Raw genomic sequence first — 25521 nt, 5'->3', positions numbered from 1 at the left:
ACTTACTAGTATCTCCCCCCCCCCCCCTTTTTTTTTTTTAATAAGTGTCATCAAGCCAGAATAAATCTTAGGAGCCAGTTGTAAATTTATTGGCACTAATGTGCGGGTTTTCTAACACAATACCAAAGGCATTCTATCCCAAAGAGAATTTTGTTTGGCAAATCACCTTCAAAATGAATCTGTCAACACTAAGACAGTATTTGAATAGTACTCTAGAACTGATGAAATGGACACTTGGAATTGTAATCTTTTAAAATTAAATTATGTTTTAATCATTAGTGCTAACACCAAAGTATAATAACGTGTGCTGTCAATCTTCTTCAGGTAATAAGACAAAGTGTTTATTTCACCAATAAGATTTGACTCCATTACACTTCCCATATGATCACAAGTCTTTTCCAGTGACAAAGGCTGTATTCATGTGTTAGTTACATGAGAATGGAGAAAATAGCAAGATGCCCAATGATATGGCAGTCATAAGATAAACTGGAAAAATTCTCTCCCTTTGTTCCAAACAAAAACCCTAATTTTTTTCCTGATGTTGCTAAAATCAATCCTTGTCATTCTGTATTGATACTACGAAGATGATTTTTGCAAGTGATGAAGAACAGCACACTAGTATATAAAGCGGTAATTTTCATTTTAAGTATAGCATGACCATTTATTTTTGCCAGCAGACAGATTCCATAGCTTCTCTTGTAAAAGTCATATTTGATGACACTGGGCCTTGTCTGTATTTAATTCTGAGAACTGTAGAGTCAAGTTCCAGGGAAAAAAATTAAAATCAAAGAGCAAACAGAGCTTTTTCTGAATCTCACAGAAGAGCAGTGGAGACTCAGCAGCAGCATGCTGCCCAGAAACTGGCTAAAACCTGAGAACTGTGTCCCACCTTGATTCAAGCCAAAGATTTTCTGGAAGGAAATTCTCCTCCAGAGGCAGTACTTGTCTCCCCTTTCAGTCAGAAGCACAGCAGGTAGACAAGTTACAAAATAGGATACCTATTCCTCTTCCTGTAATTGATGTATGCAACTGAAATTGTTCAGCATCAGTTTCCTTGTTATAATTATTGCCGAGGAAGTCAAACAAGACATCCCTCTTCATCCATCATGAGACAGAAATATAATCAAACCCCATGACTCTGTGCTTAGTTCCAAACCGTAGGAAGTGTTCACCATGGCAAACTGTGATGGTGTAGGAAAGTGGGTGCACACACATTTGCATGTGCCCAAGCCTTCAGCTCCAGGCAAGCTGCCACTGAAGATTTGGTATTAGAAAGGTTGGACCCTCCTCTTATAAATTATAGCATGGAATAAACCAAACAAAGAGGCAGTTGTTTCCCAAATTCATAGAATGTACAGAGCTGTGATTCACTGTTAATGCTTACAGCTGGGAGCAAAACATACAGATCTCCGTAACAAGTACAAAAATGTATTGCAATCATGGCTAACGATGTTTAATACCAAGGAGCAAAGTGTCTCAGCATTATCTTAGACCTTCACTAAAGGAAAAAAAACTTGTTCAGATCATTCTGTGTGCAAATTCTTTAATATTACATGGCTTAGTTGTCACATGACAAGCTACCGGTATAATGAATGATGATTCAAAAGGCACAGGCTTTGCCATCAGATTCACAAACAGATCAGGGTCGCAGCCATCTCAATTATGTTACAGCAACTGCATATGTTGGTAATTACTAAAAACCAGTCAAAGTCATCCAACTAAAGAAAACACGCAAGATGGACAAATTTAAAGTCTTCAGCCTTTTTTTTAGACATTGCCTTTCTGTTTCCTTCAATTAACACAGATGTATTTTAAGAGACCCCGACATTCCTAGACTGCTTAGGCGTATGCAGTTTTGCCAACTCCTGTAATTTTTACTACAAATTTCACAATATCTGACTATTTACTTACAGCTTAAGCTCTCTGAAGTTTCTTATGACACGTTCACATTTACAGAAGTCATCTAATGCTCATATTGCATAGAAGATGTTGACCATGTAACCCATCACTTTAAGAACACAAAAATTAGAAACTAAGCCCAAACGAGAAGGCTGTTATGAATTGTAAGGCCTGATTTTTGAATGCATCAGGTTGGCAATGGCAGGTACCGAACAGAAACAACTGACCTCTGTGAGCCATTAACAGAAGACTGGTCTAGGTGACAGAAAATCTAGTTTTCTACTGCTCATTTAATTCTACTACATATATAATAGCTGACAAAAATACTTTAATCTGCTCTCTTACACTTTCTTTCTAACCATGGTTTTCACCAAGCCTTTAGGACCAATTCAAAATCTCTGACTGAAAGGAAACTCTCACTGCAGGATGGAAATCTGTTTGAACTAACTACACTTTCTCAGGTGCATAATCTCCCCAACCTTCAGATAGCCACATTTTCACCACATAAAATATTGCTTGAGCAAATCCCTTTAGCCAGCCTCAAGACACCAAGCTTGGGAATATATACAAAAGAAAATGCAAATGCAAGTCTGATGTCTCTAAACTGCTAAGTATGTTAAACAGACAAACATTCTGCTTTCAAAATCTGCTTTTAACAGAAGACTCTTTTTTCTTGTTGTGTCTCAAAATGTCTCACACATTAGCTTTTCTGTCTAAAAAGAATTAGAATTTAGAGGTGAGATACTGTAGGAATTATGATGCTTTGCTAGGGTGCTATTTGTCTCGTGCTCTCTCCATCTCCTTGAATCTCCCTCAGTGCTGCCAATCAACACGTATTTTGCACTGTATTCTTTTTTAATTTAAAAACACCAAGGTGTTTCGTTTATTGATCTGGTTTTGTGGGTCTGAATTTTTGGCATTTTTTTTGTTTGGTTTGTTGTTTTTTTTTTTAAATCAGGAATGAAACCCAGCAAGTTGTGACGTTCCCAAGGGAGTGGCATTCTGATCTCAGGGCAATGCGCCCATACTAGTGCCCCGCACACTTGACCATGGCAGTCTGTGAGGCCAGCTTCCTCTGAGCTACAGCATGCACATCTAAGAGCAGCAGAGCCCATGCTGTCAGCCTGGTAGGAATCCAGACCCTTCTAGTCAGGGCTTCAAAAAACCTGCTTCTGATTTGTCATGCCAGGCCAAATGAATGCTCTCGGTTTACTACTTTAGCAAATTCTGGGGTAAAGATATATATTTTGGATTTTTCTAACCAGTTCAATATCAGCTCCAGTGATGCAAGGTACTAGAGCACAGGAGCTCTAAAAGTTTGTAAGGATACCAACTTTAAGGCATGAGCAGATTTTATGCAAGCCTCGGTCTAGGCAGCCAAACCAGTATAAGGCAGACCCACGCAGGAGTGGGACCACTTATGCTGGTCAGGTACAGAGAACCTACCCCTCCAAATAACCTGCATTCACTTGCCCTTGAGGATAAACAACTGCACCTATAAATAAACAGTAATGAACTTCTTGATGCTTCTTAAACTCGCATTCTGATGAGAAGAAAAATGAAGTCTTTTAAAGCATCCAAATGAAACTTTTTCATCTCTAATTTGGAAAAAGAAATAAAGTAAGTCTTTTGAGATACTTACAGTAAGATTTCCAAACAGGTGGCCTGTATTCATCAGTATCTGAAAGAAAAACAGCAGATCTTAATATTGTGTTGGAAACATCTTAACACAGAAATAATCCTGCAGAAGCACTTAATTTATTAAGATAAATACTGCACCTAGGTCCTAAAATTATGTTTGACTCTCAGAGTACAGAACAACCTGCTAAAAGCTCCCCCTCCTTACTTAAACCGAAAAGATAAAAAGGTATTTTTTTAGTCAGCTAAAATAAAGACTATATAAATGTATCTTCAAAATGGCAAACTTGTAGATCAGAAGCCAAAATACTGGGGAGGAATGCATATTATTTTACTATGTGTATATCCATAAACTCCCTTTTAAATTACATCAGAAAGATTTTTTTTAATCTCAGTTTATATTATGATAAATCAGTTTTCATAAAATTATTCCTGCCATCAGCTTTTTCTTCTTCTGGGTAGCAATTAACAAGTAAAATCAGAGTACAAAAGTACTATGGAAATATTTGCAAAAAAGGAGAGGGTTTTTTCATACTGGGTACAAGCACTACCTGGAAGCAGTCAGTATGTATTAAAATTAGCAACATATTTCTAACCCCAAAATTTTAATTCTCAAATAAAATAATAATAATAAAAAATCCTACTGTTTTCTAAGTTCTGTCACCCTTAGGACTTACTGATGACTGATGTGACATTTTAAGCTCAGGGCTCTGTTGCAAACTCTCTCTGATCCACTGTTTTACCACACTGACTGGCTTCAGTTCTGATGATACGAGTTACTGAGGCTTTGTGCAAGATGCTGCACTTATTTGCCTTCAAGCTGATTGGAGTTACTCAGTACTCATTACACCACGGGTCACAAGCTGAGACAACCATGCAGCCAGCCTTGCTGTTTGAAGCCTCTTCTCACTGCAGCATTAATTTCCGAGCTCTGTTTGCAGTTGTCTGCTCACTGGAACTACCTGCTGCATCCAACAAAACCCTAATTTCTAGATTTTATTATGGGGTTACATAAAGGTGAAGTAATCTAGGAAGCTGTCGCTTGAATTTTGGCCTGAGTGGCATCTCCGCTTGGCAGTCCTTTAAGCTCCCAAAACTGAGCCTGAAGCTGGGAAAGGATTTTGCATTGTCCCCTGTCAGCATAAGCAATCTGCCTTCTTCGGATACTTGCTATACTCCATCTCTCCCCCATCAAGTCAAAATATCTCTAAATTAGAGCTTAGAGGAGTGAGGTATTTCCCAGTTAAAAGTGGCACAGACGTGCCCAGACCCACCCAGCACACTCTCTGCCCTCCCTGAGCTATCATTTTGCTCAATGTTTTACCCTGTGTTTCAGCACTATGCATGAAGAGGGTGCCGTCCTTATGGACTACCTTGGCTGCACTGGGTTTCATAATTATAAATCTTGATGGCTTTATTATTAAAACAGCACTTGGTCAAACTGCCATCCCCCAGAATATGATGGGTTTTGGTATCTGGAAGGTCCTGCAGATGTACTACCACATCCTAAGGATTGGCCAGAGCACCTCAAATCTGCAGAGACCTTCAGTGGCTCGCACTACACTACAGCAGTAAAAGAGAATCAGCAGCAACAGATGCAGCCATGGTTATTCATTCCTACTTTGATACCTTTAATTAAGGCAGTGCAAGTCGATTCATTCCAGAGGCATTGTAACGTGATCCCTTAGCACTGCCATGTCACATGGAAAAAGAGCAAAACTTGTAAGTAAAAATAATGGGTTTAGTCCCAGAAGACAGCTCTTGCCCCAGTAGTTGAATTTTGTTTTGCTGTAGCCTGTTTTTTGGCAACATATGCACTAGTTGAATTTACAAATAAATAATCTAAGTAAAGGATAACACACACTGTATTTGTAAAATATGAGCTGACTGTTATGAAAATACAAATATCTTGGCAGCCTAACCTATACTTGCTTGCACTCAAGCCGTATAATCGTTACAACTAAGGGCAGCATGATTATAAAACTGAAAAGTAACAATATTTGTGCCAAACAAAAAAAAACCCAAACCTTGTTAAAGTCAGGCAAGAACAGCAGTAACTTTCCTGCAACAAACACTTAACATTCAGAAATTGGAAGGAATGATTTATGTTATGCAGCTGTGCACAAGGATTTTGTTGGAAAATCTGTTGGTGTGCTTTATTGCCTTTACAGTGTGAGAACACCCTCCGGCCATCCCACATGAGGTAATAAAAAAACAAAGGTAATTTCTGTTGTGATCCTTAAAAAAAAATGAGTTATCTGATATAAAATACTGTAGCAGCAAGTACAGTGCAGTAACAACAGCGAAGCAGACTGTGTGTGGTGCTCGGTCTGTGCAAGAATGTTTCTAATACTAAAACCACCCTGCTATACAAAGATAAAACAGAATAAGCGTAAACATCAGACCTGTATGTTAGTTACTCGTTTTTAAAGATTAATCTATGTGGTCCCATGTAACACGTCATCAGTGTTTTGAAACCCATTCTTAGGAAAAAGGCTTGATTTTTGGAGAGTGCAGGCTTCCACATACAGCATCTCCATTTAGGCATCCAAAGTACCCGAAAAGCACTTCAAGGCATGATAAAAAACACAGAAAAAGCTGAACCCAAAATACATTTTCTCACAAACGCTGCACCACTTTCTAATTAACGCAATAAACACTATGCTGTCAGTTCTCAGTTTTCTCTACAGCTCCCATCAGCACAGTATCTCAACTCTGCTAAATGCTTCCACGATAAAATAAAATCATTTTCTACAAGCTGTGCATCATGTTTTATCTTAACTGTATTTTCTGCATTAAGTGAGATGCAATTCAGCTTAAAGCTGCTCTTCTCCAAAGGTCTAAAGCACTAGAGAGAAGATAAATATATAAACTGATGCTACCAGCTCTGGCCAGACGTGATCCTACCAGCATTAATGAGACTTTTGCTGGCATGAGGGCACTCTTATCAGCAACGACATTTTAGATCAGGAACACTGTCCATGTAGATAAATCGCAGTTTCAAACTGAGATCAGTTTCAAGCTGACAGGTATTGGTGCTGAATAGTCTCCCTAATCTTTAAAAGTGAACATGTTTGATCATTTCCCATTATCCCAGACAATGACAGGTTTTTTAATTCTTCAGAATTTTGCTACAAGTAAAATGACATAACATTTTATTTTTACATAATATGAGAGTTCTTCAAATTCTCTAGCCTGAAGCCATAACGATAGCTAATAATTTTCCAGCCTGGAATAGACCAGAAGAGAAACAGCTATCTGCCCAAAATCTCTGCTTTCAAGCTGCCAAATAAACGTGTTATAATATAAACATATATGTATGGGTAAAGAAAAGGGTAAGAATACTCTGAACTGATGTATCCCTTGAAAAACCCCACTGAGAGTCAAATCCATATACAAGGTTAAGGGTGGGGGAAACAATGCTGCAGGACACATGAAAATGCATTTACACTCCCTTACCCTCTAGAATCACCTTTTTGCTCTTGAACCCTTAGTAAAATCAAACTTGTATTTGAAGCAACATCTTACTACAGAGTCATAACAGATAGTGCCTGTAGTTCGGGCATGGACCTAAATTTCTAATGTACCCAACACGATAGGCAAAGTGTCCCTCTGCTTCTCCGAGGGCAAGGGCTTGCCAGCCCAGCCTTCTCCCTCCAATGGACAAGGACAGGAGCACTCCCTAGCCATTTCTTAAACAAGTCTCAGCACTTTCTTGCCATCATCTTCCTTCCTCCCAGACACACTCTCCTCTCTTTCCCAGGACTTTGCCTTCCCCCAGCCTTGGCAATCTTCATCTGCACACAAGACCTCTCCCCTCACCCTTGAGCAATGCTTTGGTTTGCTCCCACTGCTGTTTTGCTAGGACTGACCTACCTTAGCCAACTCTAGCTGCTCAGCATCTCATTGTCAAGCCATCTCATATCTACTCCAGGAAATTTGCCTAAACTCAGAGAAAACAGAAGCAGAAAAGCCCAGAACAGCACAATGGGCAGTTTCTTGCAACAACCTCATTACAGGAAGAAATGTCACAGTGAAGCAGGAGTGTTGCTTTCTGAGCCCAGTGTGCCCTCCTTTAATTAATTAATTTAATTACACCAATTAATGAAAGAAAAAGGAAATTGCATCTTGGTTCATCACCATTGCTTGGTCATGAACCATCTGCAATTAAGAAGTTAAAAGCACAGAGTCAGAAATTCACATGCGCAGAAAAGGGTTTCTGCCAGTACACAGTCACACAGCCATTTCGGAGAAGTTCATATACAGACACAAGCCATAGGAGACCATCTGAGCTCTTCCCATAAACACAAATGTGACTAATCGTGATGTTACAATGTAGCATTTCCCTTCATTATTTTCCTTCTTTCCTACCCACTTCCATTTTATCTCTTATATAAATCTGGACAACTGTAGTGCTTTCAGAGTGCACATTTTAACTGCAGATATGAAAACTGTTACTATTGCCTCAAACTGTTTAGAGTGCTTGTCTCTGTGTATTCCTTTTATAGAAAGGATAAAAATGTTTACCTCTGCTTGAAATGGTTCCTTCTCCCTCCTCACTGAAGATCAGCCAGCTCTAGGGTACAGCAGCCGCAGTTTAACTATGCATTGTAACTCCATAAAGCAATTTAGGACTTACTGGGATGTTTCCTGTAGAAAATTCAGTTTTATTTTTCTTCTACTGTATGTCATTCCCTGCAGCATGGTCATCTGTAACATCATCCTGGAGATCAGTTTATCACTGTCTGGGAAGAAGTAATCAGCTATCTGCTGGCATAGCAGCTCTTGCCCCACATTTTGATTTTATTTGGCAATATCCCTATTGAACACAGGTAAGGCTTCAGATGGGAACCTTGTGGAAGAGGCCAGCTCCTAGCCATGCAAACCAAACATCAATGTGATCAGGAGAGGAAAATATAATTTTTTGTTTTCTGAACTGATTTAGAGCGAAAGAATGGTGCAAGTCATAAATACGAGACGACGCAAGAAAGTATCAAGCATTCTTCTGTAAGCTTCAGCCTAGGCACTAACCAGCAAGTATTAGCATGCATTTTAAGATGCTAATCTTGCTTTGTTTGGCAGCAGCATGTGTCAAAATTTAACTCCTGGGGAGATGCACAGCAAGCAGATGTGGCCATTTGCTGACCCATACAACAGAACCTTTTTTGTGTCCAAAAATCAACTTCTAGAAAATTCTTCCTCAGCCTCAAAATCTTCCTTATTAGCACCTTCTCTATGCCCAAAGGATAAAAATCACTCAACTTATAAAGACATAATTTATTTGCTGGTGAGACTCTTGAGCTACAAAAACAGTGCAGCTGAACAGAAAATGACATTTCATCTCTGTTTTTCAGAGTAAGAGTGCCAACAGCATTTCAGAAACCAAGCTCAAACCATCACGAAATGTTTTAAGCAGGAGCCAAGCAGGCCCTAGCAGTTAGGGCTTTTATGCATTCCAACCAAAATAAAACTCAAACAGCATTGAGGTAATTAAAGGATGAATACAGCCACCGCCCTCGGCAGCAGTTATAAAACAGATGGGCTACAACACCGTGCTTTCAGGCTAAATATGAGACACTGATCACTGGCTGTGGCAGCACCCAGCAGTGCTGGAAGCGTTTTGCAGAAGCCCCTGAGTAGCTGGCAGCAGGAGGAGGGGAAGGTGGTGGCAGGCAGCTTCTAGAGAGCAGGCAGCAGAGCAAAGGGTGCAGAGAACAGCCAAAATATCCCTGTTTACTGCATGAAGGCAGGGCACCCAAGAAAGGTCCTTTGTCACTCCTAGATGAGGCCTAGGGATCTACATTTTTTTTCCACAAGGTCTCTTTCCACCCCTCTTCTATGCTTTTGCTACCAGCAGACAGTAAGTTAGGTCTGCAATGTAATGACAGTCTGTAATGGGGCAGCAGGCAAAGGCAGAGTCCTGATGCAAAGAGCAAGCGCAGTGCACGAATGCCTGCCTGTCATGCAAGGTCCTTTGAAAACCAACCCAACCCTGCCCTGGCAAGCAGGGTACCACACACAGTGCCAGCAAAGGCTGCAGAGTTCATTTCAGCCAATGCTCAGTAAACAAAAGAGAAAGCTGTGGTCAACCTTTCTTGCCTTGCATGAAACATTTTCTTGGGAATGAGCACTTCTCCAGCATTTGGGTCCTCCACATGAATATAAAAAGGGAAATGATTCTCCGGTTCAATTTTGTCCTCTCTTTGCCTTTCTAAAGCACAGGGAAACAAATTCTTTCTTACCAAAATACCTTGTACGGGTTACAGCACACCTTAAAGAGATGTCAGACAACTTTTTGGTATATTCCCTTTCTCTTCAATAAAAGCTATTAAATTGTTACTTCACAAAAAAAAAAGTTGGGGTTTCAAAGTGACTAAATAAATAACAGTAATCAAAAGTAATGTTGCTGTCTAAAAACAAGGACATTAATGACAAGAACCCGATAGCACACGTGGCCTGGGCCCACATGGAAAACACGTAGCATTTCACAACTAGGGCACTACAGAATTTCGTTTGTTTATGGGAAAATCCCTTCAGGGCTGAGAACACCCCAAGCAGTGAGCATCACGTTTTCTCCCAATTCCCAAATATACAACATACGGTATGACACTCAGCAACGATGACTGTTGAGTCTTTGAAGTTACTTTAATGTTATCTTTGGCACATAATTTCCTTTGAATTAAGAAAAAAGCTTTGAAACATGTCAAGGCTCTTCCTCAGGCAGGCAGGCACCATTACTGTAAGGAGCCTTAGTGCAAAAGCTTCCAAATAAACCACCATCTATTTTCTGCACCTTCTCCAGGTGGAGAAAAGATGACAGACAGATGTTCACTTGAACATGGAGGTAGATAAAGAGTTTATCATGCATCCTGGCTGTGTGCAGACCCCTAGCTCTCCCAGTGAAGGCTCCCCTGCTCTGAGCCTGCTGTACTGCCGACACAACCATCCTCCTGCAGAACTGGACTGGGGTAGTTGTTAAGTGTTAAACTTAAGGCCAGTCTGATCGCAAAGACAAATGACCTCTAGAGGAAGAGCTACCACCAACTTACATCGTTCATCTCCTGCCAGCGGATGGCAACTCACAGGTAGGTTACAAGTAGCCTGCTCAACTGCTCAATCCAATTGCTCCCAGGCCAGCCCCAGAGAAGCTGGCACAGAAGAAAGTTCCTCTGCCACTGCAGCCATCCATTCACAGGGCAGAGGGATCAATCACCAGCGACAGCTCTTCATACACGAAGTTTTAGTCCTTTGCCTTGACCTTTGGCAGAGGTAGCTTACACTCCTTAATGCCATAAAACCACATGCACATGGTCAGCCTTGGACTTTTAAACAGCTTGAATTACTTAAGCAAGAAAACAGCTGAATGTATTTTTGTCATATTTTCCAAAGGCATTCCCAAGTAGGAAGACAACAAGCAATACAATCTAAGGGGAAGATACAAACCAGTGAAAGCAGGCACTGACAATGAAAGCATCCTTGTGGCTGCAGGGCAGCACTACATCACACACACCATGCCCCACAAATTTTTTAATGGTATAAAACTTTCTGCTCTTTCATCCTCACCATTTTTTTTTTTTTTGGCTTTTTACCACTCCAAACAAGTACAGTTAGGTTTCTAATTATTACTGGAATAAAAATGATTAATAAGAAAGCTAGTGTGAACAATGCCCCAGAAAGCTACAAGGGCTACTGCCATTTCTCTGATGTGATTAAGTGGGAGACAAGAAAGCACTCTCAGCAAAACGGGCTTAAATAAGGGCATGATCTGAATAACTGCATCAGTCTTAAGAGCGAAAGAGAAAAAAGACCACACTACCATCCCTTGTAGAGACATCTGATCTGGCAGCAATAAATTCTGTGGTAAAACTTTTAATAGGGTTGAAGCAGAGCCCCTCTGGAAACAGCTAGAGTTCAGTGCCTTTTATTAGCAGGTCTACTATTACTGCCTCCTTATGAATAATAGGGAAATTTTAATGAGTAATATTTTGCTTATCACAAGCACTGCTGCTCTTAAATGAACTCATCTTTTAAGTGATTAGACCAGGTTGCAAATAATCTGTTTCTAGATTTTCATTTAACCAAAGCAGATGCCCATTTTCCCTTCTTTTTGCCAGATAAATAGTTGCATATAACTACATGAGTGATGACAAATAAAAAAATTTAAATCCTTTATAACAAAAAATAGTAATTTAATTTTAAGATAGCATTTTCACATATGCAATGATAAAACAAGCAAAACACAGCTGTTGTCCTCTTTGTCTTGACTTTAGTTTAATGGAAGGGTGGGAAATACCCCTCCCACAGAAGTACTGTTATCTTACTGTTTAAGAAAAGTTTTAAAGCCTCTAAAATCATTTCTTAGTGTTGCTGCAGTGTAAAAATTTAGACTTCAGAGAGGTAAAAAGATGACAAGTGCCACCTTGTGGGCATTTAATAAAGGCAGAACTGAATGTTGCTCTCGGTGTCCAGTGGGGTATCCCGGCCTCCAAACAAGCTGCAATTTTCAGCACTTTTGATGTGCTGATGATGATCATCCTTGTCTCCCAAGAAAGAACAAACACCATAGAAACTGTTACCTGACATGGCTCTGCGGGTTAGCTCTAAGTACAACAGAGTCAAGACAGCAGCTGTCTGTAACCCTATGATTTACATAGCTACAGGAGTTACGGTAGCTCTACCGACTCATAGGTATCCTGAAATGTCTTGTTTACACAGTAAACTTCTAACTGAAAATGTTGACAAAATCAAATATGTCTCTTTATCTATTTAAAAGAAAAACAGCCTATAAACTACTCTTTTTTAGCTTTGTGACAAAACTGACTGTGTCTGGCTGCAGTCCCAAAGTGCTGGGATCAATAAGCTTCTCATCCTCCCTAATGATTATTGGAAAGATCTTTGGCAAACTAATTTTGCAAGTCCAAAACTGACAGAAATATACCTTTATTGGATGAAGAGCATCCTTTACGTTTGACAGATAATTTGTCCCAGTAGCTTCCATACCAGTACAGTAAAGTCTTGGAGCACTTCAGAGTAGCATCAGGTAACAGAAGGTTGAAGACTATAATCAAGCTTCCCTGGTTTGAATGCAGACTGCTTTTCCCTAGAGACACTGTTTTGATCATGGTCAGTGAAATTGTCTTGGAAGCCTGGAGGAATACCTGTTGAGGTTATTGCTATAACACTGCTCACATTCCAACCATGGCAAGGGGTAATACAAGAGAAAATATTCACCTTCTGACATTTCCTTTCCTATTTTTTGTTTCCACAAATCCTTCTTTGTCTCCTATTTCAAAAGTCTGCCTATACAGAGACTGAGCTCATTTCCCATCACTTGTTTCCCTGCTTCCAAACATTAATAATACCAATAAGGGCACACTGGTTTTACTGCAACTTCAAGCTAGTGACAACTGTAATAGCCACAGCTTCAAGGCATTCACAAAAATACATTTTTGTCTTGACTTCTCTAACATATCCAACAGAGAATATTGATTGGAGCTTGATGACACAAATATTCTGAGCAGTCACCACAATAATGAAAAAGAACAATATGATATGGTATGAAAGTGTCTTCTAGCTGTAAATTAAGCACCTCTCCTGAATAAGAAGTCCACCCAGTCAAGGTTGACCCCGAACAAAGGACAAGCTTTCAGGCACTTTTGAAACACAACCATTGCATAATGCCCAATTTGCTGAATGGGAGACATACCACCAGTCACTTGGTTGCTTTGAATTTATTTTTTTTCCCACACACAGCCCTGAGATAATGAATAAACATCCACTTTCCTGCTCTAAAATCCACTTTTAAATAGAGCCTTGTGGTTTTACCAAAAGCTGAACCACAACAAAATAGCACAACACTGACCCTGCCTCCCTATCCATTAGTAAAATTCTGCTGAGAACTTGTCTTCCCTTGCATTTTAGACCAAGATAGCTGCTGTGCATTTATTAGCCTCCTGGGGGAAAACAAAACAAAACAAAACCACCCATTAGCAGCCCAGGCTAAAAATCAGAGTCACACGGAGAAAATTAAGAACAGATCTGATTTCTGACTGCTGTTATAGCTGGCCTCAAGATGGACTCACATGTTCCAAAACACGTCTCTCTCTCTCTGTGTCAGATGGTGTAATGGATGCTGTTGCTTCTCTCTCCCCAAACTTCACCCATTTAAATTCTTAGACCATCAGAGCTATAACAAACCTATTACAATTCTTATTACAAACAGATTTTTCATTTTCTAAAACAGTCATCAATAACACACACCATTGCTCATGCAAAAATATGGCTTGTATTTACATCCTTATTTCCAGACCAGATGCAATACATCAACATTCATGGCTGGAAGGAGGACACTTTACCAAGTAAAGTACTCTTGCCTGGAACCATGATCACTTTTTCTGGTGTCATGAAGGAAACTCCTAAACCACATTATTGGCAGGGTCACAGAAAGGGAAATAGATGTTGTGGGATGCCTTTCCCTGAACTATAGCTTTTTCGCCAAAAATCATTCTCCAGTTGCCACTCTTGAAGGTGGTTTAGCAGCTCTGCAAGCACTAAGAGGTTTTCTGCATGGACCCCCCATGTGTCCTCAACTCCCACTGCATTTGGGAGGATGAAAGTGGAACAGGGAGTTGGGAACAGGCCGCTGAAAGGAGCACTGAACATAAAGGTTTGTCAACACCCAGTGGGAATGGGAAAGCTGGCTGGAAAGCTCGATACGATCAATGCTCAGAGATAACCTCCAAGTCCTTTTCTGGGTAACTCTATGTGTTTCTTTCCCCCTCCAGGAAATTTAATCAGATGTTTTCTTGTCTCTGTTTTGAAGTTCTTCCTTCTTTTTTCCACTGATTAGAAGAAAGACAAATTGGCTCACAAATAATGGAAACTTGGGTATACTACATATCACTTTATCATGGCACTGTGTTAAACAAGAGCTTTTCAACAATTACTAGCTGTATTTCTGGGATATTGACACATCCTTTCTGGAACTGACATCCCATAAGAAACGTCCACAAGTGAAAAGCAGATTTTTCCCTACAGAATGAGATCTCTAAACAGAAAATAGGAACAGTTGCTGGCAAGAGAAAGAGAGGTCCACATAAATGAGATCATTCTGCAGATTGAAGATCAGTATCTCTATTCACAAGTCTTGCCAACCCATTATTTCCTCCAGCCAGCATTGCCTGTCTAGGTAACTGCTCTTTTGGTGTCTTCAGCTCTCCTCTGACTTCATAAAAAGAATCCTATCATGGCAACTGACAGCACAGAAAAACACACACAGACACAGAGAGAGCTCTAGGATGTGACAGATCAAAAATCCAGTTTATAGCACAGCTATACACACATGAGCTCACTTCTGGAAATGCTGCGATAAGTTTTGTCTCCTCTTGTTTTGGGGATGGCAATTTTCTTTTACATACTTGCAAATATTTACCTGATTGTACGATAAATGTTATTTCTCAGTAAAAAAGTACCTGACATAATTCCTTTACCATGTAAATTTTGGTATTAAAATAATATTGAACACAGAGTTTCATAATGTCTTCTTCCTACGAAGAAGAACCATTATTTTACTTTGAAATACTTCCCTGCTTCTATTAAACCAGTGAAGATTTTTTCAGTGCTTTCAAGTCCCATTTATAAATATACTCTTTCAAAAAAATGAAAAGGAACAGCAAAATTAATTGCTTTGTCAAAGTTGTGCTTCCTTTATTGGAAGGATGTATCTGTGCAGGCATATTCTGCCAGTAAGGCAGAGGTAAGGAAGAACTATATCCTGTTTGGGGCTTTTTTTTCTGGGCTAGTTTGTTTTGTTCTTAATGAAAAATGATCCAAGATTGCACTGAAGCACTGTGTCTAAATTCATATGGAAACCATAAATGGCAAAGGAAAATATATGGAAGACTGGCCCTAGCAAATAATTATCAGCAACTTTTATAGTCTGCTCTGGCTTGTATACATATCAGGTACTAATTCAGCATTGAGGAGCTGTCATGTACCCTGCCAATGCAAGAGCAAGGAACAGTTAAGTACTGCACTAAAGCACTGACTTTCTTTTTAAAAACTGCACTGTTACTCCATTTTCCACCAATTTACTCTGCACAAGGAATAATTTGATACTTCCTCCTCCATTGCTGCAGCATTACTCAAGGACATCGGTACATGATGCTCTACTGTACTTGCTATACAATTTAAATGGCTGCAGTTGTGGTTGTGCTAGCCGTGGTAGCACACCACCAAACAGCAGGCAACAAAACAATTCCAGTATTTAGAAATCAGTGTTTTACTTTTACTTTTGAAGTAGAAATTTCCCACAAGCAAGCTGCCTAACACATGCAGTTTCTGATCAATGTCAGAAACTGTTTTTATTCCAGCTTCTTAAATGACAAGGCTACCTATAAGCAGGTGCATTTGCATTGAGGGGCAGAAAGGAGACAGAGATAGGGAAGAGGATTGCAGCAGGAAGACAACCACCACCTCACATCAGCACCAGGAACATCCAGCCCCAGCCATATAATGTATTCAACAGAGCCAGATCCTGCCACTTGCAACAAAGATGGATGTGACAGTGGGCCTCATTACAGAGATATTGGGGATCAAAAGCACAGTTATCTGCTCACTCCGAGCAGCAAGATCTGGCTTGGAACTTCAGTGGTCCGTTACCAGAGGACTAAGATTTGGTCATGTGAAAAAACAGACCACATTATCACATTCTATCAGCACTGAACGAGTTTTTAACCAAAAGCTAACCAGCCATGACAGTCTCTCCATGATGCTTATCACAGAACTGCTGACAAAGTCACAGAAACACTTCAGAAATGTCATGGCTTTCATTCAGTCAGAGGATGAACAAGTATTTTGAGTGCTGGAAATGTCAGGCTTTAAACAGCTCTTCCACATTCACAGGGGGTATTGCACACACAGAAAATACTACTGGCTTCCCAACGGGATGTGGATCAACCCTCTTCCCCCTGACTACAGCTGGGATATTGACCCCCCCCTACTCTACCATACACCTAAACCCTCAGGAACAGCCTAGAAAACTGCAGGAACTCTTCCCAGCACCTTCTTGGGTCTGGCCAGTGAGGATTCTTGAGGCCCAGATGCCATGCAGTTACAAAGTCCCAGCTGTACAGCTAAATGCTTTAGAAGATCAAATATTTCAGTGACTTTAAATCATACTTTTCCGTGTTTCAAGACAGGCTCAAAAAAGCAAATTCTTGAGGGTTCTTAATTTATGAAGATGTACAAAGCAGAAACAATCCACCCCACCGAAAGAACAACCAAGCCAGTGCATGATTTTATGAGGAACCAAGAAGCATCTCATATTCTGTTAATAAGTACAAAAGGACCCTTGCCTCAGGTCTTGGGCCTGTTTTGTCTCGTTTTGCCTGAAGAGCCGTTTCTGCAGAGCTGTAGGATCTCTGTCCACAAGGTGGAGCAGCTAAATAGCCTGAGATGCAGATGCTAAACCCAAAGTTCAGAAAAAGGAAAAAGAATCATTTAACAATGCAGTTAACTGTTAGACTGCACAGAGCAGTTATCTATGCCTGCACTCTTGGAGGATCCTGATTAATGTGCTTTTAGTTGGAAAAAAATAAGTCTTCCAAAAGGCTCATATTAGGTTTATGCTTTTACTGGCTAAAGTAGTATTCAAGTCATAACTATGATACTGCCACTGTATGTAAACATATTCTTTTCTTGACACTGAGATATGCTTTCTACCACATGGAAATCTTTTAGTACATCTAAAATCAGTTAAGAACTCCTGGAGATAGACAGTAAGAGAATAAAGTCCCCAGACCCAACAAGGCAGAAAGGATCATCCAAGTCCAAAACAAATAGAAGAAAACCCACCAGATTTACACCTGAAACATCAGTACTTAGCTGATATGAAATGTGCATCAGCAAAGCTTGGGAACTCTCCCTGGATCCTCCAATCCAGAGTGTATTTCACTTCAACACTGTCGGATAAGAACGTGTGCTATGCAGACTGTCTCCACTTCCCAGTGGGCCACTTGATGTTAAAGAGGAAAAGGAGGCATTTGTTGAACAGTGTGCATGAGCTGCTGGTATCACAATAGAATTTCTTTAGATAAAATTCCCAAACCACATCTTAGTTCATTACTAGTGCACACAATTGGACCTGCCCTTCCCAGCTTCAGCAGCTATCCTCAAACCTCTGATTGATTAAGGTTCTTATATAATATTCACAATTAATAAAACTCCACAATTTTATATCAGCCACTGCATGAAGCACACCTGTAAGTGCTGAGCTCTGAAGCCACCACTGAAATTTTTTCATCCTTGTTTTAAGTGTTAGTGTCACTTCTCTGATATTTTGATCGATTGATACCAATTTACTAGTTAATAGATCCATCTTTTCCCAGGTCCTATGCACGTTTTCCTTTCGATTTTTTTCCTGAGATTGCACTGCCAGCAAAACCTTTTCAAGGTTGCTCTCCTTATTTGCTTCATTAGGTTCTATAAATTACATAAGGTTAACATGGTACTTAGGAGAAAATAATCTTAGGATTCTCAGCACTTGGCCACTTTCTCTCCTAGATACACAAGTGAGAAGATTTAGTTTCTCTGACAGTTTCCATTAAAAAAAAAAAATCAACTTAATTTTTAAATCTTGTTAAATTGCACTAATGTCCCTAAATTGCTTTGTCTAATTAGAACACTTGAAGTTCCGATGGCGACTATATGCTGAATTGCTTAAGTCTCTTTTAAAATTAGCCTGTCAGTCAGTACTGAATGAAGCCCAAGTATTTTAAGCAAGGGCTAAACACTTCAAGAGCATCTACTGTCAGCAAGTTAAAAAGATCACTCTGAATTCACTTCTTTACTGGTGAAAAAGATCTAGCATAAGCAGTGCAACATGGGGTACATATTAACTTTGAAAGCTGCCTCAAGAGCATAAGATGCATCAGTGATGGGTACAATTTCCATAGCACTCCACATTTATGCTCCCTATAGTGACAGAAGCCCTACTATAAATGCCCCAAGTCCATGAATAAACCGCCACTACCTACTTCAGCTAAGGAACAGGTTCAAAGAATGTTTTTCTGGCACAAACTGACTCCACAGCTAAGGGGCTCTGCCAGTAAACTTTCACCATCAGAGCTAGCCACAAGTTTTAAGTGTAGCTCAGGGCAACGTGTAAGAACACTGGGGAGAACAACTTGAACTGCAGGTGATCTGTGTAGCTCCTGTCTGTTAGAAGGCTCAGCACATAAGAGATAAGCAGATGAATTTTTGAGTATTTCCTATCCTGCAGGGAATCCACAGGCACTACCTGTTGTGAGACATTCTTTTAGAGGAATGTTTACTTTCTATGCACCTTGGACTAAGCTAACCAAGCACTCCAAGAGCCTCCCCTTAACAAGCAAAACATTTATTTAGAGAACAATGAACTGATTTATCTCTTTAAGATTGCCACATTAGAAAATATGTACTTGCACCAACATAAGCATACCCTACCTTCTGAAACAGCTGCAAGAGAGTACAGTTTGCATGGAGAACTGTAATCACAGATGCATAGAACTTCAAATACTAATCTGTTAATTAGCATTTCAAGTATGGAAGAACTTACTTCGAAAGGTTTGCTTCATACCCATAGTAGTAAACAGATTCATAGAAAATTAGTTCTGTGCAGTATGACACCAGAGCTGACAGCTGTGGAAAGGAATTCTGATGGGAGGGCAAATTAATATTTGTGTGCTCTTTCAGGAATGTATGGACACCTGAAATGGAGATAAAATTGGTTTCTTTGACGTACCCTCCCTGCCTATAGCAATGTATTGCTTGTTTCTTTTCTTCTGATATTTTCCCTGTAAATTTCTCCAAAACCTGCCTTTGTTCATCATCTCCTTAAACAACCATATCTATCATGCTGATTACAGGTCTGTCCCTAATCCCATTCATCTGTAGCCATTCATCAGAGTGCAAGCACTTCAAAAATTGAAAGAGAATTGCTTCACTTCTCATTTCTTAATCACCAATATTCAGGAGGGTGAGTTTTCATCCACTGGCAGGTGCTGAGCAAGAAGGCGAAAGCATGAATAACTAATGCCTATGAAGATCTCTCTGGGCCATTTTGAAATGTCTTTCTTTGTTCACACACAAGAGCTGATGAGCAAACAACTGAACAGAAAGGGAATTCATAAAACATAAGGACAACTCATTAGCACTGAAACATAACATGAATCTTTTTCTTTCAAAGCACAATACTGACTTTATTTAAACACTACTCAGAACATTCAAAGATACAAGCAAACAGTGGCAGCAATGGGATAACTTAACACTTCCCCTCCTTTTTCCTCTGCATTGTTTGTTATCTTTCCCATACTTGAGTCATCCAAGTGAAATGACAGCACACACCTCAGCAAGATAGGACTGCTTAGGGTTATTAACAGATGGGCTTTAGGAAGTCTAACCATAGAAACACGACTGATTGCTCTTCCTGTCTCTGTGAAGCTTCTATCTCTCACAGGAATTCAGCAGATCAGAACTGATGGGTATCCGTTAGCTGTTTCCTGTATAAACCAGGCAAGTGGCTTCAACCCAGCTCCATGAAGGCTAGGCATGAAGCCACTGGGCTTTGTGCTGCCATGGTAGAGAAGCACATCGGCTTAGAGGCCATTCCAGCTGCTGTAGCAGGCAGGAAGAATTAGAGAGAAAAAGGAGGCTACACCTGTAATCACTACAATCTTTTTTAAGGGAACTTGATTCTGCTCAATAATGAAAACAAGCACTAGAATTGGACATCTACTCAAGTTCCAGACATTCATACACATGAGGTGTGAAAGTCTTTTGTTTTTGTGGACAAACAGTCCACAGTTTTGTGGACAAAGACATTTTTAAAACCCCCGCCAAATCTTGGTAGGCAATTCATGAATATGGATATCAAATGTATTGCATCTATTATTTGAAACAAACAGGATCAGGCAGCATTATTTTTCCCCCCACTTCTCAGATACCTTGACTCTCTTCCAGTCTTTTACCAATGTGGTTGTAGCACAGGATTTGCTTTCCTCTGTTAGATCAAACCTGTGCTCTAGGTGCTTGGCCACTGGGACACAACTTCAATGTGCTGGTGAAACCTTTTTTGCACTGGTCTAACAAAAAGCCATCTCACATGTGGGTGACTACCTGTGGTCACAACAGGCCATTTCTGCCAACGTAGCTTTGTGTAACTATGAACCCTATTGGGATGACACTTTTGTCTGAAGTAGCCAATGTGATTAGTAGGTAACAGAGGTACATTTTCAGTCAACAACTTCCATACTTTCCCACCTCTGATTGCTTCCAACAGGGGTTGCTCTCCCTCTCCATCTCTGTGGAGCAGCTGACCTCCTCTCTCTCAAAACCAGCACCACACCTGGACTCATCAGCTGTATCACTGCTCTGTGGGAACATGGGCAGCCCCCTATCACCTTCCATAGAGCCAACAGTAAGCACAGGATAACTTAGAAGGTCATGACTGGGAGTGTATTTTAAAATAGCTAAGATTGAGAAAGCAAAGAGTCTTAACGTTTTCCTCCTTTTGCTTTAATGTCGCATGTCGCATCACAACCTGGACAATACACTGTAAGTGAAAAGGAATAAGAAGTCAGAAAGCACATACAGCCCAAGAGTAACAGCCTTTTTCTGTGGCATAAAAGCACTGTTGATACACCAGAAGCTCTTTTCTCCAAGCAACTTTCCAAAGAGCCTCAAGGTGCCACCTCAAAGGTGCAAACTGCAGCTAGTGCTCCAGTGGCTACATGGTGCTGCCCTGAGGACAGCAGTGAAGAGCAGCCTCCAACAGGAACAACTCACAACCACTCTGCGAAGTAGAAGAAATAAGGCAAACCTCACCTTTCAACTGCTTCACAACCGCTTGTTTACTTTAATACAGAATCCACAACAAAATTACCTAGATATCTAGTCCTGTCCCATTTTAGTAGTCTTTGGACTATGCACCAAAATAGCCATAAAACAGTACCAAGAGCATGGAGAAAGCATGTTATGATATATCCCGTTCCCTTCGTTTCTCCTGCTGTGCTCACACACATATGCATATTAACTGAAAGGGACCCAGCAAACTTGGTGGATTTTCCCCTGAAGCTGACATGTCAATGTATCTCAAGTTTTACACACTTTATAGCACATCCTATTAGAAGCAGCCCCAGAACATGTGAAATCTGAATTTGGTTCAGTGTGATATATTATTATGGGTTATTAAAAAACAAAACAAAACCAAAAACCAAACCAGCAATATTGAGCCTAGAATTTATGTGAGTGAGCAGAACCAAAGCAAACACTTCCCTCAGGACCTGTTTGCTCAAGACAGTTTTACTGGCCTAAGATCAGTGTGAATTTAAAGTAGTACAATTATAGCTGCTTAATCCCTCAAAACAGATAACACTAATTCAGGCACATTTATTCTGCCTTTCCCCAGATTTGCTGGTATCTCTTCAGTAGGGGTTTACACTGAAACAAATCAAAAAACATTCTTTTGTGAGTTACATTTTTACTGAGTTACTATGGGTCAGCTGCAGCGCAGTAACTGAAAATTCAACTATCCAATTCAGGCAGGCAGAATCCAAGATAAAGGCTGAAGGCTGTTCCTTAAGTTCAGAGGAAGCATATTGTGTTCCTTCTTTGTTACATGCTGAGAGACAAAGTGTGGCAAGCAACCTCAGCTCAGAGGGGACACAGCAGCACAGTAAGCTGGGCTAACTCAAGCATAAGTTAATCACAACCTCATCTGCAAACATACTGCATGTTTACTGCATTCGCACAAGTCCCACTCTCACTCTTGGATTTATAGTTCAAGATGTACTCTACAGCTTTCAAAGTTATAAAAGGCACCACATTCATTTGTCGATACATATTAGCCTTATTTGTTGCATTGTTTTATTGTCACTTTGTGCTCTCTTAAAAGGGTGAAATCTAGAGGTTTTACCCTTGGCACGATATTGTTTGAAACCTACACACAGCAGGGTACACCACTCTATCTTCTCTTTGCTCATTATCTTTTACATATATCAATGTCATTTACTGTAAGAGACATGATAGCACACAAAACCATCTAATTCAATTTACTGCGTAATGCAAATTTATATTAATAGGAAATGTCAGTAAGTAGACAAAATACATGCAAATAAAAAAAAAGAGTCACGTAAGCTTAAAAAAAACAAAAACACCAAAGCCAAAACCCAGAAAACCAACAACAACAAAAACCCCATAACCCACCACAAAAGGAATCACACAACAACAACAAAGCCCACAACAACAGGTACCTGACTAGGGAATGCCACTTTATTTGAAAGCTGAAATTAAAATATTCTTAATTTTTGCAACCAAATATTGTAACAACACATCAAGTACTCACCATGGGAAACGTGTATTTTCAGTAGCCAGAAAATTTGACCTGTGGTAAGGGACACCTACAATATGACCTATGTAACAACCTACACTTTTTGTTAACAAGAAGTTACAATGATACAATGTAGAATGCACAGCAGGGTATTTTACAACAGTCAATTTGCTCTCTTTGCTTTCACTTGTGCTTGTAAGTTAGAGAGCTTGGTGCCCAGCTGAAAATGGGCCCTTGTACTTGAACCAATTCCTCCAGAGGCACAGGGTTCACATGAACTCAGTAATAAGCCCAGGCCTACAATGACAGGCGGTTTACTGCATGCACTGTGAACTATGATTTACCACCTTTTGCATCCTGAAAAACTCAGGCAGGAAATATAAATAATAGCATTGTAGCTGAATCAAATACCACACAGATTTTATCTATGGAGAACTACCTTGCAGCACGTGCTTAAGTTTGTTTTTAGATGGGGCTTAATATTCCACAATAATATAACAGGTGTCAGGTTTTAAGAAAATCCCCTGAAACCATTTTTATTCTTTTAAGAAACATACAAGCCTAAGAATGACAAGATGAATGAAAGCAAATCATTTGTTTACACGGGAAGTAAAACTCACAATCTAACCATAACAGACTTCATATCATCACTTAAACTATCCACTAGAAATTACTTGTAGTGCACAAGCTTCTTATGAGGAGTATCCCTTATTATCATGTTAATTCTGTACTGATGTTAGTCATGTCAATTTCTGTTTTCCTTCGCTTTGTTCTATTTATCTAATGTCACCAGATGCATTTTGTAGCTTTTTCTTTCTCCCTTCTGTAAAATTCAGCATATTAAACATAAGCAAGCTAAATAGCCTTACTTAAGAGAGCCCACATGCTCAACAGTTACAACTACAGTTCACACGCTGGTTCCCACTGCACTGTCTCGGGCTGCGGAGCAATCACAGCAACACTCCAGCCTCCCGAAACCGTCCTTTCACGGATCTGTGCTATTAAACACGGATTACACGAACGCATCTAACCCTCACGGGCGATTAATGCGGTAGCCCGGCGGTCCCTCCCAGGAGAGGGGCGTCCCAAGGTTTCCCCGCGCACATCATCGAGCAAGCGGGGCTTGCGGAGGCACCGTAACTTTTATTTGCCCATCACTCCGGCTCACAGCCCGACCGGGCACCGCGGCGGCCCGGGCCGCGTTATCCCCCAGGGCCGCTGCCGGGCCCCGGCCTGCGGCAGCCCTCCGGGCCGGCGCCCACGCCCAGTTGCTGCCGTGCGGCAGACAATGGGGGCCGGCAGCCCCGCGCCCGCCAGGCTGAGACGGCGGTTACTCACCGAACAAGGTCAGAGCCATCGCGGCGGCGGCAGCGGGGCGGGCCCAGGGGGCGGCGGAGGCAGTCCGGGCGGCGCGGGGCTGGCATTGGCACGGCAGCTCTCGCATCAGCGGCGGGGCGCGCCTGCAACACAAGTTGGGCGCGGGGCTGTCAGCGCGCCCCGCGGCACCGGCGGCAGCTGCCACTTGCTGCCGCGGGGCGGAGCGGAGCGGCGCGGCCGCAACCGGCGGCAAAGGGGAGGGGAAGGCAAGGTAGGGGAGGGCAGGGCCGGTGGGTGGGAAGAGAAAGAAGGACGGCTGGGGATGCGCGGCAGCTGCGGGGAGCTCCCCGCTCCCGCCCCTCCCGGCCCCGCTCACGCTGCGGCCCGCCGCCTCGGGGAGCCATCTTGCGCCGCCACACGACCCGCCTTCATCCCGCCGCAGCCGGCGGGACGGTTCCCATGGCAACGCGGCCGGCCCGCCGCCCGCAGGGGCACAAAGGGAAGCGCCGTCCTCCCGCCCGGGGCGGCCCGGGCCGCAGTCCCCTCGCACGTACGCGGCACCGGCAGAGCTCGGCTCGTCCCGTCCCTCTGGCAGCCGTCCCGGAGCGCTTCTCTCTCTAAGGGGATTCTCGGTGGGAAGCAGCTCCCCCGGGGTGCTCCCCCCTCAGGGTCGGCCGGTGCCTCTTCGGCCTCGGCAGCTCCTGCTTGGTACAGGAAAGGACCAACGGTTCTGAGAGAAACATGAGTTTGTTTTGAAGTGAGGTGAAAATTCCCACTTGAAATGCCAGCGAGCACGAAAAGAGCAAAACTCGGGAATTACCCTCAAAATGCTTTGATGTGAGAAATTCCAGCTATCCCAGCTGCTGTCATTTTTTGCTGTCCAGGACTGTAAATTTCAGAGCTAAAAGCATTTAATTGAAAAGACAAAATCGTGCCCAGTGTAACTCATTTATACAGCTTGCATTTTTAACCGGAAAACAGATGTTCAAAGCAGAGGTTAGTTAGTACTCAGCAAACCCTGCCCAGCATACACAGGATAACCAGATTGCCTCATCTAGGGATACAGAAGTTTCTCACTTGCGAGTACTACTTTGCTTCTCGGATGCAAGCTGTGTGTGCTGAGAATTCAAATCCAGCCTGAGCGGGATCGACAGGAGCTGTTCACTCAAATTTAATCCATTTCAGCTGTGCAAACCCACAGCCTTCAGCAGAGGCTTTGGAGAACCAGCCAGGGCAAGCAGATTGCGCAGGTGGCTTTATAAACACCAGTCCCACCTTTGCTTGGGTCCTGGTGGTGGCTG

The 25521-nt window shown here is 41.5% G+C and overlaps 1 protein-coding gene across 2 annotated transcripts in view; it reads right to left on the bottom strand.

Annotated features, from left to right (window-relative positions):
• The window catches only part of CHN1 (chimerin 1), a 104598-nt gene extending 79891 nt beyond the window's left edge, over nt 1-24707 (bottom strand). The window contains exons 1-3 of one of the 2 annotated variants that reach the window (XM_061380196.1): nt 24597-24707; nt 24242-24363; nt 3542-3580 (exon numbers count right to left, since the gene is read on the bottom strand). In XM_061380196.1, coding sequence (XP_061236180.1) covers nt 3542-3580; nt 24242-24363; nt 24597-24652 — 217 coding nt within the window. In that variant the 5' untranslated portion in view covers nt 24653-24707. The remainder of the gene's footprint in view (nt 1-3541; nt 3581-24241; nt 24364-24596) is intronic. The other variant, XM_061380189.1, reaches the window with a different exon arrangement.
• Nucleotides 24708-25521: the final 814 nt, after the last annotated feature.

This window comes from Neopsephotus bourkii, unplaced genomic scaffold (genome assembly GCF_033783945.1).
Source record: "Neopsephotus bourkii isolate Nb327-2 ecotype Australia unplaced genomic scaffold, CSIRO-AGI_Nbou_v1 NB_196, whole genome shotgun sequence".
Taxonomy (NCBI): domain Eukaryota; kingdom Metazoa; phylum Chordata; class Aves; order Psittaciformes; family Psittacidae; genus Neopsephotus; species Neopsephotus bourkii.
This window is presented reverse-complemented; position numbering and strand designations above follow the sequence as displayed.